General features: G+C 36.0%; 1 protein-coding gene across 1 annotated transcript in view; it reads left to right on the top strand.

Moving 5' to 3' along the window:
• The window catches only part of lrp1ab (low density lipoprotein receptor-related protein 1Ab), a 129951-nt gene that overhangs the window by 96069 nt on the left and 16450 nt on the right, over positions 1-17432 (top strand). Inside the window, exons 42-66 of the mRNA XM_048177354.1 lie at positions 2204-2393; positions 2860-3064; positions 3277-3466; positions 4260-4385; positions 4498-4626; positions 4754-4873; positions 4973-5086; positions 5351-5500; positions 5612-5734; positions 6377-6493; positions 6948-7076; positions 7177-7299; positions 7409-7549; positions 8386-8573; positions 8663-8846; positions 9676-9761; positions 9850-9969; positions 10117-10304; positions 11404-11609; positions 12297-12485; positions 12578-12726; positions 12960-13053; positions 13147-13263; positions 13361-13480; positions 13597-13719. Coding sequence (XP_048033311.1) covers positions 2204-2393; positions 2860-3064; positions 3277-3466; positions 4260-4385; positions 4498-4626; positions 4754-4873; positions 4973-5086; positions 5351-5500; positions 5612-5734; positions 6377-6493; positions 6948-7076; positions 7177-7299; positions 7409-7549; positions 8386-8573; positions 8663-8846; positions 9676-9761; positions 9850-9969; positions 10117-10304; positions 11404-11609; positions 12297-12485; positions 12578-12726; positions 12960-13053; positions 13147-13263; positions 13361-13480; positions 13597-13719 — 3621 coding nt within the window. The remainder of the gene's footprint in view (positions 1-2203; positions 2394-2859; positions 3065-3276; positions 3467-4259; positions 4386-4497; positions 4627-4753; positions 4874-4972; positions 5087-5350; positions 5501-5611; positions 5735-6376; positions 6494-6947; positions 7077-7176; positions 7300-7408; positions 7550-8385; positions 8574-8662; positions 8847-9675; positions 9762-9849; positions 9970-10116; positions 10305-11403; positions 11610-12296; positions 12486-12577; positions 12727-12959; positions 13054-13146; positions 13264-13360; positions 13481-13596; positions 13720-17432) is intronic.

Below are 17432 nucleotides of genomic sequence, written 5' to 3' on the forward strand. Positions count from 1 at the left end.
GATGACCAATGAGTGTCCCACCAGCCCGATCACCATGACTATTGCATCCAGAATTGGTGCCATAATCCGTGTCAATTCCCACTCCAAATTCCCCAAATCGTCACTAATATTCATATTGTCCCCTGCTAATCCTCTTGATGTACATCATTTCAACTTGAATTGATCACAATGAAGTGTAGATTGGCATACGTTGAAAATTGACATCTGCTTCAGGCTAATAATTAGCCCCTTTAAGGGTTAATAACTTCCTCACATGGCAAAGCATCATTGGAGTGTTTACTCCAAGAGATAAAGGCAGTCTCCTCCGGGGTGGTTTTTAGTGTTTAGCATTAGCATTTAGTGATATTTCTTCCTGGGGAAGTTGAGAATTCATGTTAATGTTTTTTTTGTTTTGTTTTTTTTAATTGTACAAAAAGACTTTACATTTCAGAATACTTTTTATTATTACAAGGTTTCAATGACACAAATGCTACATCCAGAAGCTATTATTAGCTTTAGCAATAACCAAGCAAATATTTAATGACTACTGTGCTACTGTAGTTGAAAATAGAAATTGAGTTTGGAAACAATTGAAAATTATTATATTAAATTGTTATGTTATGTTATATTATGAACCTATTGGATTAAGTCATATCCTGATGACTTCTTATTGCTGTATGCTACCTGTAAAGGCAGCATTTTTTTTTTTTTTTTTTTTCATCTAAAATTTATATTTGATCTTATTTCCATTTTATTTCAATTAACAAAAAACTGTTTAGTTTTTGGCTACATTAAAATTGAACTACAATAGTTTGTTTTCATTTACAATACCAACACTGTTTCAAATGCAGCAAAATACTTTATTAGGATTACAATAAACCTTTATTTCATAATTTGTAATGTGAAAACACTTTGTCTCACATGTATTGATTTATCTTTTATTTGAAATTATGAAAGGTGCTTACCTTACGCCAATCCATGATTGCTGTATTGATTGAGTGAAACCAGGCAACCTTACAAAATCTGATTTCCTGCATCTGTCAAAGGCTGACAAATTACAAACAGTCAATTCTACTTGACTTTCCTCTTATGAACAATTAAATGACTCTTCAGATTCATTCCAATTCCTTTAGCTTGGCTATTGCAGGACTTTGTCCTTCGTCTGCAAGGAACACAAGACGACTCTCTTCAGTTTGTCCTAATGCGAGATCTTCCTAACCTTCAAGTTCAAAGTAGAATGGGTAGTTGTTCAGATATCCAACATCTAAGATTTCGATTGACAGGTTACCTGACCTTTTGTTAGTACATCATTGTTTCTGTGATGCTGACGTCTCACCTGTTAACTTAGATATGGGCGGTATCTATTGCGCAAGTATCTTGTTGTTCTTCCTTTGGCTGATATGTTTTACAGTATCGTTATTGGTTTTTTAGCAAAAGTAAACAGTTTGGTTGAGTGTCCTTCCTGTTTTATGGGGGAGTAAATGCTGTCATAAAGCGGTCATCGGTGTGATGCAGATAGATGTTGCGGAGCCCCTCATGAGCTCATTAATTCTGTAGAGGGCGACTATTATTCACTGTGACTTTGACTCATTGAGACTCTTTCGACGGCGCTAACTGAAGCACATTGCGCCGCATTGCTTTTCACCCCAGCGTTGTGTCCGAGACTCTTCCAGCAGTCCTCTCTTTGTGGAAGAACTAGTCACCGTGGTTAAAAAGATTCATCAAGGGAGGGGCCTTGTATGCACAGGCACCCATCCATGAAATGACCGGATGACACTAAGCCACTAAACACACACAAGCACCAGTAACAAAGGCTATCTCACAGCCTGCTAAAAACCAACATGCGCACGTATCATGGGATTTAACCGTTGACTGCGACACGATAAGTAGTTTTAAAAGAGATGTTATGGACTTGCAATGTGTTAATCATATTCATTTACTCTTTGAAGGATATAATATGATATTAATCCTGTTTGAAGTCGTTACCATCCTTTACAAGATGTTCAAATGCCTCTTTTTTTCCATGTGTCATTTTTAGTTTCTAGTGTCCTTCTGGATGCAGTAGAACTGCAGGGAACAGTTTGTTCAAACTAAATACAGTGCGTCTACAACTGTGCACAGAATTATAATTAAGAGAAACAGATTGAGTTGTTCTTGGATCAGAAACGAGCAGAATTCTCTAGATAATTCCTTAGTCCAATTTTCTTTTTATTTCTTTCAACAGATGTTGGGTCAGTTGAAGGTTTGGCTTATCACCGTGGTTGGGACACACTTTACTGGACCAGCTATACCACCTCCACCATTACACGGCACACTGTGGACCAGAGTCGCACTGGAGCTTTTGATAGAGACACCGTGGTCACTATGTCCGGGGACGACCACCCCAGAGCCTTTGTTCTGGATGAATGTCAAGAGTATGAACCTTGTATATCAAATTTGCCATGATGCAATGTTTTAGTCATTCTACTGGGCGAGGAATCCCAAGAGTTTGAAGCATATGCAGTATGAACTATTACCCTACTAAATACCAAGAACATTCATATTTGTTTTGACTGCCAAAATAGTGTTCACATAATTGATTCTAATAATGTATTATATATTTCATATTTGTTTTGACTCCAAAAGTGATTTTCATGTAATTAAAAATACAATATTTATTTATATTAAATTTATTTTTTAATAAATTTAAGTTTGTGCAATAATTACTGAATGCTTTATTTAATAATATGTTATTTATGTAATAATTTAATATTTTTACTTTGCCCTGTGGCAGCTTTCAGTTCTTTTTTTAATCGGATAAGTTGAAAACAAATCTTAGTAGATCAGCACATATAAGTTTCCATCTTTAAATTCCATTTCTTCCTGTGCTCTTTCCTTCAGCCTGATGTTCTGGACTAACTGGAATGAACAGTCTCCCAGTATCATGCGAGCATCTCTTTCTGGTGCTAACGTCCTTGTTATCATCGGAAATAACATCCGCACCCCGAACGGACTGGCCATCGACCACCGTGCTGAGAAACTCTATTTCTCTGACGCCACATTTGACAAGATTGAGCGCTGCGAGTATGATGGCAGCCGGCGCTTTGTGAGTTCCTTTGTATTTATGCTGTTTTTTAAATGTTTGGTCTTGGGAAAGTGAGAGATGTTGTTCTTGAATTTACCTGATAGATCATAAACTAACAGTGCATGTTCATACAATGAGTTAATAAGCTTAGTACATAGAGATCGCACACTACTGACATCATGTTTAATTTGCTTGCAAATGTAAATTGTACCTGTGTGCGTCTGTGTGATCAGGTGGTCCTAAAGAACGAGCCAGTGCATCCTTTCGGTTTGGCTGTGTATGGTGAATATATCTTCTGGACAGACTGGGTGCGCAGAGCTGTTCTCAGAGCTGATAAATACGGCAGAGATATGAAAGTCCTACGTGCTGACATTCCTCAACAGCCAATGGGCATCATCGCTGTGGCCAAAGACACCAATAGCTGTGAGTTTTGACCTGAAAACTGACTAATCCATGTGTTATAATCTACATAATTAGGATTTTTGTTAACACTTTGGTTTGGGGAACACTGAACACATAATATGTGCTTTATAAGTACTAATAAACAGCTGATATGCAAACTAATAAGCAACAAGTTATATACAGTCAAACCAATAATTATTCAGACACTAGATGATATAATTTTTTAAATTTTTTACTAGTGGGTGCAGGACACTATAGTTCATTTATGTAAGTGAGGATAGCAAAATAAAGTAAACTGTGACATATTATACCCAAAAATTCTTCATACAGTGGGCTACCAGTAAAATTGATAAAACTGTAGTGAATAAACTGTATTAATGAATGAAATGTTCAAGGTTTCTGAATACATTTTGGTTTGACTGTGTATATGTGTATATATATATATATATATATATATATATATATATATGTGTGTATATATATGTGTATATATATATATATATATATATATATATATATATATATATATATATATATATACACATATATATATACACATATATACATATATATATATATATATATATATATATATATATATATATATATATATATATATATATATATATATATATATATATATATATATGTGTATATAGTAACCAAGTGAAACCATGCACTGATATAACAATACATAGTAATAAATAGTATTAATGATTTTTAGTAATTGATTTTAAACAAATTTATAAAAATGACGGGAACTGTGAACTTTTATATATAAATATATAATGATGATTTCACATATTGCCTATAGGTGAGTTTTCTCCATGCCTCACCAATAACGGAGGCTGTCAGGACCTGTGTCTGCTCACGTCAGAGGGACGAGTCAACTGCAGCTGTCGTGGAGAGCGCAAACTACTGGGAGACAACACTTGTGTTGGTGAGAGGAACAAACAGGAAGCTAGTTTCTAAATATAAGCCTGTTCTGAATATACTCTATTAGCTTTCTGTAAGAAATGCAGTATAATACAAAAGTAATCTTTCTCTCTCAGCGGAGAACACAACCTGTAACAGCGTGGATGAGTTTGAGTGTGGAAACGGTGACTGTATCGACTACAGCTTTACCTGTGACAGTCAAGCCCACTGCAAAGACAAGTCTGATGAGAAGCAGTCCTACTGCGGTAAGCATGACACTGCTGCTCTATTCACTGGTTTGCAGTTTTAATAAGCATTTCCTGACCTGGCAATGCAATGCACGATACTTAAAGTATTAATCAAGTATCGATCTCTCTCTTTTTCTGGTTGCAGTGAACCGCATGTGTAAGAAGGGCTACCGGCGCTGCATTAACGGGCGCTGTATCAAACACAGCTCCTGGTGCGACGGCACTGATGACTGTGGAGATGGTTCAGACGAGCTGCCGTGCAACAGTATGTGACTGTCTGAAATAAATGGCCCGATTATGGGAAAGGAGAAATACGCAATCTTTTTTCCTAGTTCCTCACTGTTTCCATCTCTGTTTCCTTCAGTGACTCTGTGCAGTGCTGCTGAGTTCCAGTGCAAAGACGGTTCCTGCATCACTAACTCTAGTCGCTGTAATCAGGTGGCGGACTGTGAGGACGCCAGTGACGAGATGAACTGCAGTAAGTATTAATCTAAAGAAATCTGGGCTGGTAACCAAAAGATCGCATGATTTAATAGGAAATATTTGCTCACTAGATTAATTTTCAAGGGTATTTTTTAAACTTACTTTTATTAGTAGTATATTATTATATATTTTTCAAATTGATTTGATTATTTGATTTCGTATATGTGTATATATATCTAAATCTAAGTGTAACTTTTTGAACACACATGGTTACACATTTTCTTGCACAAATACAATCTTTTGGTACGTTCTCTTTCAGGCCCCACTGACTGCTCTAGTTACTATCTGCTTGGAGTGAAGGGCATGACCTTCGAGAGGTGTGAGTTCACTACACTCTGCTTTGCCCCCTCCTGGCGCTGTGATGGCTCCAATGACTGCGGAGACTTCTCAGATGAAAGAAACTGTCCGGGTTAGACACTTCATACATCAGCATGCACTGGCACATCCCCCTGTTCTCACAGCTAATGAAATATATGTGATATTGCATATTAAGTTCGACCTTTCACTTTCTTTCCCACAGAGAAAAGGAAGCAGAAATGTCCAGTGAACTTCTTTGCGTGTCCGAGCGGCCGTTGTATTCCCATGAGCTGGACCTGTGACAAAGAGAACGACTGTGAGAATGGAGCAGACGAGTCTAACTGTGGTTAGTAAATATTTTTATAGATCTCTCTCACTTTTCTCAAGACAACAGTTGTTTTTTTTCTACATTTTTCTGTTGCAGTTTGTCAAATCTGTTCCAAATGTCACTTAATTGATTATTAATTTAATTTAGCACCAAGAGATTTTATCATATCCATTGTCGGAATTTTTTATTTTCATTTTAATTATGTTATAATTAAAAAAATTATATGTGTGTGTGTGTGTGTGTGTGTGTGTGTGTGTGTGTGTGTATATATATATATATATATATATATATATATATATATATATATATATATATATATATATATATATATATATATATATATATATATATATATATATTATTATATTATTATAAATATATTATTATTATATATTTTATAAAAACAACATCTATTATTATTATTGTAGTTGTTGTTGTTTAAAAATTATATTAAAAAAAATTAAAAAGTTATCATAAATCTTCTTCTTGTCTAGTGCCTCAGTACTTATTTTGAAAACTAACCTTGTTTTTTTTTTTATAAAAAAGGATGAAACAAATTAATTTCTGACCCTGACCACATCTATACCTGAAAATTAAGTTTATCAAGAAAAAAGTTGATCATATTTAAAAAATTTTGACAATAACAAGTTGTTTTCTCAGATAAGTTCTGTGCATCAAATCAGTTTGAGTGTGGAAACCATCGCTGTATCTCCAAATCCTGGGTGTGTGACGGCACTGATGACTGTGGAGACGGCACTGATGAGGACAGCAAATGCAGTGAGTCACGTTACAACTTACATCCATAAACAAAGCTCTGACCTCAGATAAACCATGTTTATCCTCATTGCAAGCGAACCTTTTTTTATGTGCTCCGGGTCGTAATTTTACTTTTGGTCATGGCTTTTGAGAATTTGCACCACTGTAAAATTTGCTTGGATGCACCTCATTTGACGTCAACAAAACAATTGGAAGTGTTTGCCCTCTTTTAAAAGCTGCTTTTCTGACCTCACTATGTATAATTTTTATGGTTAGTTGCATTTTATTTGCATTAAGCATTGTTTTTTATCTTCATATCTGTGACTGTGTGATGACAAAACATTTGAGTACCTCTGCTCTATTTAACTTTACCTTTATTTTTACTCTTTTTCACTTTGTCAGCTGTAATGAATCTCAGGATTAAGGCTGGATGAAGAAATGTGTAAGTAACACTGAGTTTATATATCTCTTCCAGAGACAAAGACTTGCAGTCCAGAAGCATTCCAATGTCCCGGCTCCCACATGTGTATTTCTCAGCGTTGGAAGTGTGACGGGGATAAGGACTGTCCTGATGGTGCAGATGAGGGCATCAAGGCTGGCTGTGGTGAGTTGCAAGAGGAATCACTTATATTGGAACTTGCTTTATACCCTAAAACATTCTTTCTGTATTTCCTTCTATTTATCTCTTTATTCTTTCTCTCAAGCGTTCAATAAGACCTGTGATGACTCTGAATTCCAATGTCAGAATTATCAGTGTATTCCCAAAAACTTCATGTGTGATCATGACGTTGACTGCCGCGATGGCTCTGACGAGTCGCCCGAGTGTGGTAAGCATGTCTTTTAGTGTTCTGTTTTTATTATTGGTCACACAGACTAATGAAGTGATCATGCAGTATGTTGATCACATCAAATGTTGTCTTCCCTTTCATAACAAAGAATATCCCACGTGTGGGCCGAACGATTTCCGCTGTGCTAATGGCCAGTGTTTGAAGCAGAAGAACTGGGAGTGTGATGGAGAGTTTGACTGTAGGGACCAATCAGACGAAGCTCCCAAAAACCCACTTTGCACAGACCCAGGTTAGTATGGAAACCTTGAAGGACAAGGTGAAAAAAAAAAAAAAAAAAAAAAAAACCTCTTCCCCTCTGGCTGATTTAAAAAAAAAAAAAAAAAAAATATATATATATATATATATATATATATATATATATATATATATATATATATCGTATATTAAAGTATATCAAGTATTTTAAAGTATAATTTAAATATTTAAAAAAAAAACCATATTTTAAAGTTATTTTTTTCTTTCCTTCTCTCATAAACTGTCCCTTACCAATTCCTTTTCTGTCACTGGATCTGTTTTTCTATGCCCTCCATCATAATATGTTCTTTTCTTTGAATGCAAACGTGTGTGAAATTGGAAAGTACAGGGTTATATTACAGTTGTATGTCTAACAATAAAAATCTGTGATAATAAACAGGCTCCTGTGGGTTCTGGAAGTGTGCCAGGTGTGTAATGTAGTGTGCAAAAGGAGCTTAATGCTGTTCAATTCACTGCTTCATTAGAGCCACAGCTTCCTGTGGCAGAACTAATTCTGGATCGTTGACTGGGTGGAAGTGACTTTATGAATATCTGGTTATGGTTGAACTCTTGACGGAAGTACAAAAGTTCCAAAAGTAGCGTGGTACTATTTGAATTACCCTGGAGTACCATGTAAATACAAACACCATTGGACATGAATATGGTAATCATTCAATACCATGGTATTTATCAGAGTGCCATAATATAACCATCTAATGTCCATTACTGAAATGAATGGGATCCAGAACAAAAACTTTATAGGTGTGTGTCCTCTTCTCCAGACCCAAATGAGAACTTTTGTGCTAATTGTTATTTTGTTTTTGTCCATAGAGAGACGCTGTAATGACACTTCCTTCCTGTGTGCCAATGGCAAGTGTGTGAACGAGACATTGCTGTGTGATGGTAACGATGAGTGTGGTGACGCCTCTGATGAACACAACTGCTTCATCAATGAATGTCTCAACAGTAAGCTGAGCGGCTGCTCACAGCTCTGTGAAGATCTCAAGATCGGCTTCAAGGTATGTGTTTTTAAGTGCAATAATTGTGTGAATTAATAGTTGGACATAACAGTGAAGACATGACATGCCTCTTGCCCGGCCCCCCACAGTGCCGGTGTCATCCAGGTTTCCGTCTGAAGCAAGATGGAAAGACATGTGTGGATGTGGATGAGTGCACCACCACATACCCCTGCGCTCAGCGTTGCATCAACACACACGGCAGCTTCCACTGCCTCTGTGTTGATGGCTTTGTGACGCGTCCTGATGACCCCACCAGCTGCAAATCCACATCTGGTGAGCCTCTCCCCATGTACTCTTACCTTCTGTTTGTTACCAAAACAGCTATGGAAGTGTTTCTTTCTCAGAGTAAAAATTCAAAAAGGTAATTGTAAAAAAAAAAAACAGTATTTTTAAAAAAACAGTAATTGTAAAATATATGTATGTGTATATATAATTTCAACTTTGTTTATATATATTTTAGTGCTGTCAAATCGATTAATCACGATTAATCGCATCTTAACAAAAGTTTGTTTACATAATATGTGTATGTATATTATTATATTTATATATATTATATGTTTGTGTATAAATATACACACACAGTATATAGTTACATACACATACATTATGTAAACACAAAAATGTTAGATGCGATTAATCGTAATTAATCGATTTGACAGCTCTTCTGTCTGTACTTCTATCTGTACTTTATTGGAGTATTTTTATTTTGGGAAACTTTTACTTCACTACATTCCAAAGCATAATATTATACTTTTTACTCCACTACTTTTCATAAAAATGTCATTCCTCAAGTACTTTTACTCAAGTACTTGATCTGTGTAATTCATCCACCGCCTGCTATTTAGATCACATTTATGATATACAGTCAGTGTTGCATAATAAATTTACATTGCTAGATGTCACATTTTGGTCACATTTTCAGATATAAAGTTACAATAATGAGAAACCAATTACTTTATTTTATATATTATGAGATTCAAAGTTGCAGTTACAAGAAATTGTCACATTTTTTCCCCCCAAACCAGACAATGCTTCGAATGTTTTTTCAGTAATTTCTGTTTCAAAGTCTGCTTGTACTATAAGAGTGTTGCTTAAATTTCAGAGGAGGAACCATTCCTCATCTTTGCGAACCGTTATTACCTGCGAAAACTCAACTTGGATGGCTCTAACTACACATTGATTAAACAGGTGAGGTGGCTGTCAATCTAAAAGGCCAAAGAGATTACTTGTAGATGTATTGTAACTTTCTAACTGTTACTATTTCATGTGTTAACAGGGGCTCAATAACGCAGTGGCTCTGGACTATCATTACGCAGAGCAGATGATCTACTGGACGGACGTGACCACACAAGGCAGCATGATCCGTCGCATGAACATCAACGGCAGTAACGTGCAGGTCCGTGTAGTTCTAGAGCCTGCGTATTGATGATTCCTGCATGTGTTTTAACTGAATTTAGTCTCTGACAGATTTCTTCAACTATTTCATCTTGTTCTGATTGGCCGATGGGCTTGTTTGTGATTCTTTTGATTGGTTGTTGGATAGGTGCTGCACAGAACCTCTCTGAGCAACCCTGATGGTCTGGCAGTGGACTGGGTTGGGGGAAACCTGTACTGGTGTGATAAGGGCAGAGACACAATTGAGGTATCCAAGCTGAACGGAGCTTACAGAAGTGTGCTGGTCAACACCGGCCTGCGGGAGCCTAGAGCTGTGGCTGTGGATGTGAGGAATGGGTAAGTTCTTACATTATGTATAATATAAAGGCTCCGGTATACTTCAAACGAACTTCTTTTTCGTTCTTTGTTTAGGGGTAAAACGAAGTTCGAAATGCGTGACCAGCGATAGACTGTAAACGAACATCTGACGCTGCCCACGCTGCTGAGATCGACGTTTAGATGAATATTTAAATATGTGCCATGCACTTTCTTTTCAGTAACAAAATAAACACAACAAAAATGAGAAAACAGCAAGCATTTATTATTAAGCATAAGAAAAGAGTCTAATCATAACAGCATGGGTATGTTAGCACGAGCTCTGCAAATTAGCAATCCAGTCACGTCACGTCTTCATATAGCACTTTATTCAATAGATTGCTTAAAATCAAGCAGCTTTACAGTATCAAACATGAAAAACAGTGTTAGTACCTCATTTTTTTACAAGCACAACTTCATTTTGTATTATAACGCGGCTATCCAGTGTGTTCGTGTTTTCACCAGCGGAGCTCTTACCTCAACAAACTCTACAGACGAAATGAGTCAGAGACGTGGTCCACGCGAGTGAAGGTGGAGCCTCAGCGCACACCTCCTGTTACGTTATCGTCACTGACCAATGGTAGTACGAAGGTGTTTTGGTGCTGGAACGAACTTTTCCTGAAAGTTCGCTTTGGCAAGCCGTTTCGAACTTCCAAAAAGAACACAAAATGAACTTCGTTTTGGCCTGGTTTGTTCGAAATGACGTCACATCAGTTCTTTCTTCGATTTCGTTTGAAGTATACCGGGGCCTTAAGACTCTGACTATCCCAGTGATTGCTAGTTTATTTTCTAGGGCTGTAAGTCTATTAAAATTGTGATCAAATTACATGATTTCTTGATTAATTAGTCAAATGAATTTCAATTAATCACATTTCAATATTTGCAGAGAAAAGCCTCCAAATGATTTTTGTAAAAAAAAAAAAAAAAAAAATGAATGTGCAAAATCTAAATTAAGTATATATATTTATAAAAATAATAATATAAAATAGCCCTAGTATATATTTTTTTTATAAATATAATTTCATTTGCACTTGATGTATGTTATGAGCTTGTCTGACTTTGGTGGTTTAATCATTTCCAGGTATCTGTATTGGTCAGACTGGGGTGACGTGCCACATATTGGCCGCATCGGCATGGACGGCACAGATCGTCAAATCATCATTCAGGATAAGATCACATGGCCTAATGGCTTGACGCTAGATTTTATTAATGACCGCATCTACTGGGCAGACGCTCGTGAAGACTACATTGCTTTTGCCAGTCTGGACGGATCCAACAGACACATTGGTGAATACAAAGACACCCACACTTTGCTTATGATGTCATTTTTCTTTATGCAATTAGTTTAGACAAAGAACTGACCCAGCCTTCATGTTAGCCAATAAATGACATCATAGACGCTCCATATTATGTAATATTACAGTTGATCTATTGTTTTTGAGACTGCTTTGTGCAATAATGTGGCAGTGAGGAGGGATTTTGTTTCCATATGAAAAAAAAAAAAAAAAAAAAAATATATATATATATATATATATATATATATATATATATATATATATATATATATATATATATATATATATATATATATATATATATATATGCATGCATCAAAATAAGTTTGATTCCTTGCACAATATTTATTTACTAAAGATTTACATAAACTTTAACCACCAGATAATTCATTTTTAAACCTAAATATTATCTTATTCAATTTTTACAAATTTATTTAATTATTTTTTTTGTACTGTTCAGTACTGACATGGTTTTAAAATCAAAGATAAAAATATTTGGCCATAATTTTTGTCTGTCACTCAGTCTTCATCTCTGTAGTGACTTTACTTTTCTGCTAATGTAACCAAGACCATGAAAATTTAACCAATCATATTATAGACCGCTTTTCATGATCCAATCAAATCTGATTGTCTCACTCTCATCATTCTGTTTGTTGCCTCTACGTTCTCTTCCCCACAGTGCTGAATCATGACATCCCTCACATCTTTGCCATGACTCTGTTTGAGGAGTACATCTACTGGACCGACTGGGAGACCAAGTCCATCAACAGAGCTCACAAAACACTGGGCACCAACAAAACCATGTTGATCAGCACTCTGCACAGACCCATGGACATACACATCTATCATCCCTCCAGACAACCTGAGGGTGAGAAGATAAACACATGCTGTTAATGGGAATGTTCCTGCAGTATTTAATGTGGTTTCTAAGTGTTCTCTTCTCTGATGCTCTGATTGCAGTGTCAGGTCACCCGTGTCAGGAGGATAATGGTGGCTGCAGTAACCTGTGTTTGCTCTCTCCTGGAGGAGGCTACAAGTGTGCCTGTCCCACCAACTTCTATCTGGCTGCTGATGGAAAACAGTGCCTGTCCAACTGTACTGCCAGCCAGGTGTTTTACTTTACTAGTGATTTCCATTATTCTCAGTGGTGCTTCTTATTAGATTCTCTACTTTATGGCAGTGTTTATTGTACAACAGGCAAAACTCTTAAACAAAAAAATTAAGCACGTTTTTCTTTTGATTTTAGAGTGAAATATGAGCTGGAGATGTTCTTGTCAAGAATCACACTGTTCTAACTGTTTATACTTCTCCTTTCTTTCTCCCTCTCCTTCTCTGACCATAGTTTGTCTGCAAGAATGATAAGTGCATTCCTTTCTGGTGGAAGTGCGACACTGAAGATGACTGCGGAGACCGCTCGGATGAGCCTGCTGATTGTCGTAAGTATCAGCTCTTTAACTGACGAGAGATATTCGCCATGGCCACTTTCAGTCGTACATAACATCCTCATGCTCTGTGTTCTTGGGTTTTAGCCGAGTTTAAATGCAGACCAGGCCAGTTCCAGTGCGGCACGGGTCTCTGCACCAACCCAGCTTACATCTGTGATGGAGACAATGACTGCCAGGACAACTCTGATGAAGCCAACTGTGGTATGATGTCCAATCAATTGTGTAGAATTGAATTCAGTCATCTAATTCAAGTGTTTAGGACATTTGCTTAATGAAAACTCATTTTGTCCATGTTCAGACATCCATGTTTGCCTGCCTAGTCAGTTTAAGTGTTCGCATCCAAGTCGCTGTATCCCTGGAATCTTGCGCTGTAACGGTCAGAACAACTGCGGCCAGGGAGAAGATGAGAAGGATTGCCGTAAGTCTGCTCCTATGTCTCTCATTGATTGAATCTGAGTGTTTTGATTTTCACCAGTGTTTAATCTATACTATGTATGAGGCTGTTTTATAAAGAGCTGTCGTGTTCTCTTGTAGCTGAGGTGACCTGTGCTCCAAACCAGTTCCAGTGTGCCATCACCAAACGCTGTATACCACGAGTCTGGGTGTGCGATAGAGACTACGACTGCGTTGATGAATCCGATGAACCGGCCAACTGCAGTAAGGAAATAAAGCTAACAAAAATATAGACTTATAAAGACACTTTTTATCTTAAAGGTATAGCTCACACAAAAATGAAAATTCTGTCATCATTTTGTCACCATCATGTCATTCCAAATCTTATATTCCTCTTCGAAACACAAATGAAGATATTTTAATCAAATCTGAGAGATTTCTGTCTCTTGAAAGTCTGTTTATCCGAAACTGATGCTTTAAAAAGTAATTTTAAATTACATATAATTTTCAAGAATTTCACAAAGAATTTAAATTTTTGGGCGAACTAATCCTTTAATTTGGTGGCAAATTAATCAATATTACGAACATGTATTATTTTTACTATTTTGGTCAATTAATTGAACATCATGTAAATAATTTGACACCCTTTTTTATCAGCTGACAATGTATACTGCTTTTAATACCTTCAGACAGTTTTATTCAGAAAGGTCTCTGAAGGATGTATTTGTCAACAGAAAAAGATTAATTTTTATATCTTTATATATGTAAATTATTTATCCTGTTTGTCTATGCCTGATATCCTTTTAAATATATTTATTAATTAGTTTATTTGCCTATTTTAACTGATTTGATCTTGTTTTGGCATGAAAATAGCCTTATATGCTGATATGGCATAAACAACCAAATAAATAAATTAGGGCTGTGACGGTAGGCATGACAACCGCGCCATCGCGGTCGTTGAGTGTCACCGGCGGTAGTGTGACGTCATATATAATATATATTTATATCTCAGAGATCGCGTTAACTGAAAATTTTCCGTCTTTGATGGAATTTGTTTAGCAGTGACGGAAAAAATCTGCATCCCCTCCGTCATTTTGACAGATTATGTAGTTTGTATGTAAGCTTGTTGTAATTCCCACCCCTGTCCAGTAGGTGGTGAGCGCGCTCCAGTGTGGCAGCAGAGCGCGAGTTCAGTCTCCAGAATAAAATGAAAACGATGCGCTTGATTACACACAGAGGAGCATCCAGTTTAAGTCAATTTTATAATAATAAAGTTACTTATGCATGCTTGCTTACGTTTTTTTTTTTTTTTATTTTTCTTGCTGACTAAGTTTATCAAAATGACGGCGAAACGCAAGTCTAACGCAACCTATCCGGTTGTTAAGTCTGACGTCACGCGGCAGCCCTTCCGGGTCCATACGCTCTATCTCATACTTGAACGGGTGCACTCTTTTAGTTCACTCAGTCAATTACTTCGTTGTAATTGTTTTTTTTTTTTGTTTTTTTCCTTCTTTGCATTGTTCGTTGTTCATGTCATTGTCATTAATATCTTTTAACGCCAGGGGGCTCAGGGATAGTGTCAAACGGAAAGCTCTTTTTTTGTTCGCTAAAAAACACAAGTCAGATTTTTGTTTCCTTCAGGAGTGTCATTCTACTAAAGATGATTACAAATGGTGGAAATCTCAGTGGGGTAATGATATTTGGAGTTCACATGGCACTGAACACTCTGCTGGGGTTAGTATTTTGAGAAATACATTTAATGGGGATATATTAGGATCAGATTCAGATAGTTTGGGCCACTTTCATTTATTAGTGATTTCACTTAACCAACAAACAGTAATTCTGGGAAATATATATGGGTACAATACTTCTTTGGATAATAAAATTTTCTTTGACAAGTTAGATGAGAAATTAGCATATTGGTCGAATAAATTCCCTAATGCATTTTTTATATTAGGAGGAGACTTTAATGTATCAATTAATAATTCTTTGGATAGGTATCCACCAAAGGAGACAGCGTGTTTTAGCCCTGCATTGCTAGGGCTAATGGATAAATTTGAATTGGTGGACATTTGGAGAAAAAGATACCCTAACAATTTAGAATTTACCTGGGCCAACAAAAATGGGTCAAGACAATCTCGAATTGATTATTGGCTCATATCAAAATGTATGTCCAAATTTGATCTACATGTTGGCATTCATTGTACTCCTTTGACTGACCACAAAACTATCTTTATTAATACCCCTTTAACGGCATATTATGCACCAGGCCATAGCAAAGCATCTTTGTGGAAACTTAACAGTTCACTCTTAGAATTACCAGATGTAAAGGATAAAATTAAAGAATTAATTGCTCACTACTGGAAAGTAGCCACAATTCAAAATTCTTTTTGTATCAATTGGGAGCTTCTAAAATTTGAGATTGGAGTTTATTTAAGGAAAGTTGAAGCAGTCTTAGCAAAAAAGAGAAGGGTTCTTGAGGACAGCCTGATCATGAAATTATCTCAAACCTGTAGTTTTAGTTGTATGTCTTCGGAGGAAAAATATGAAGTTGCAGATTTACAAAGTAAATTAGATGATTTATACTTATCGAAGGCTAGGGGTGCTTATATAAGATCCAGGAAAAGATGGCTTGAAGAAGGAGAACTTAATTCTGCATATTTCTTTAAGCTTGAAAAACTTAATTTTACCCCATCAACAATTGAGCAGTTATGCATTGATGGCAAAATAGTAAAAGATCCAAAGGTTATAGCTAATTTTAGTGCTAATTTTTATACAAATCTTTATACTTCAAAATGTTCAGAGCAGAAAACAACTTTGTTTCTGGATTCAGTTAATGTTAAAGTTATCTCTGAAAATGATAGAATGTGTTGTGATGACATTGTTATTCAATAGGAAGTACTAAGCGCAATTAAGAGTTTGAAAAACAATAAATCCCCAGGATGTGATGGGCTTACAGCCGAGCTGTACAAATTATTTGCTGATGAACTTTCACCTTTTTTAACTAATGTTCTTAAAGAAAGTATTGATAAAGAAGCTTTACCTCCTACATTAACGCAGGGTATCATCACGCTAATTCCTAAACCAAAGAAAGATCATACAATTTGGACAATTGGCGACCCATCACACTCCTTAACAACGATTATAAAATTTTTGCCATAGTATTTGCTAAAAGACTAAAAGAATATTTGAATAACATTATAGATGAGACTCAGTCTGGATTTATGAAGGACCGGCATATAATGAATAACATAAGATTAGTTTTAGATTTATTTGATTATAGCAGTTTGGTGGAGCATAATAGTTTTATTCTTTTCCTGGATTTTTATAAAGCCTTTGATTCAGTAGAACATCATTTTATTTTTAAATCATTGCAAAAGTTTGGTTTTGGTGAATATTTTTGTAAGGCAGTAAGAACTCTTTATTACAACTGTAATAGTACAACCAAATTAAAATATGGTACTTCTCCTAGGTTTTACTTGTCACGTGGTATTAGACAAGGGTGTCCAATATCTCCTTATTTGTTTTTATTAGTTTCCCAGATATTTGCATCTTATATTTCTAATAGTAGTCTTCGTGGTATCTCTATTGCTAACAAACAGATACTCATCAGTCAGTTGGCTGATGATACCACACTTTTTTTGCATGATGCTAACCAAGTCCCATTAGCGCTAGAGAATATCCAGCAATTTTCCAAAGCTTCAGGCTTATCCTTGAACCTTTCTAAATGTGAATTGATGTCCATCAAAGAGTGTAGTTTGTCAGAAATTTGTAATATTCAAGTTAAAGATCAGGTATCATATTTAGGTATTATTATAACAAAGAATGAATTAGGAAGATGCTCCATAAATTTTAATCCACTGATTGAGAGTACACAGAAAAAACTTTGTATATGGCTCCAAAGAGATCTGTCGTTAAAGGGCAGAATTTTACTAGCCAAAGCTGAAGGCTTATCGAGATTAACATACGCTGCTCTT

Source organism: Megalobrama amblycephala, linkage group LG24 (assembly GCF_018812025.1).
Source record: "Megalobrama amblycephala isolate DHTTF-2021 linkage group LG24, ASM1881202v1, whole genome shotgun sequence".
Lineage (NCBI taxonomy): Eukaryota > Metazoa > Chordata > Actinopteri > Cypriniformes > Xenocyprididae > Megalobrama > Megalobrama amblycephala.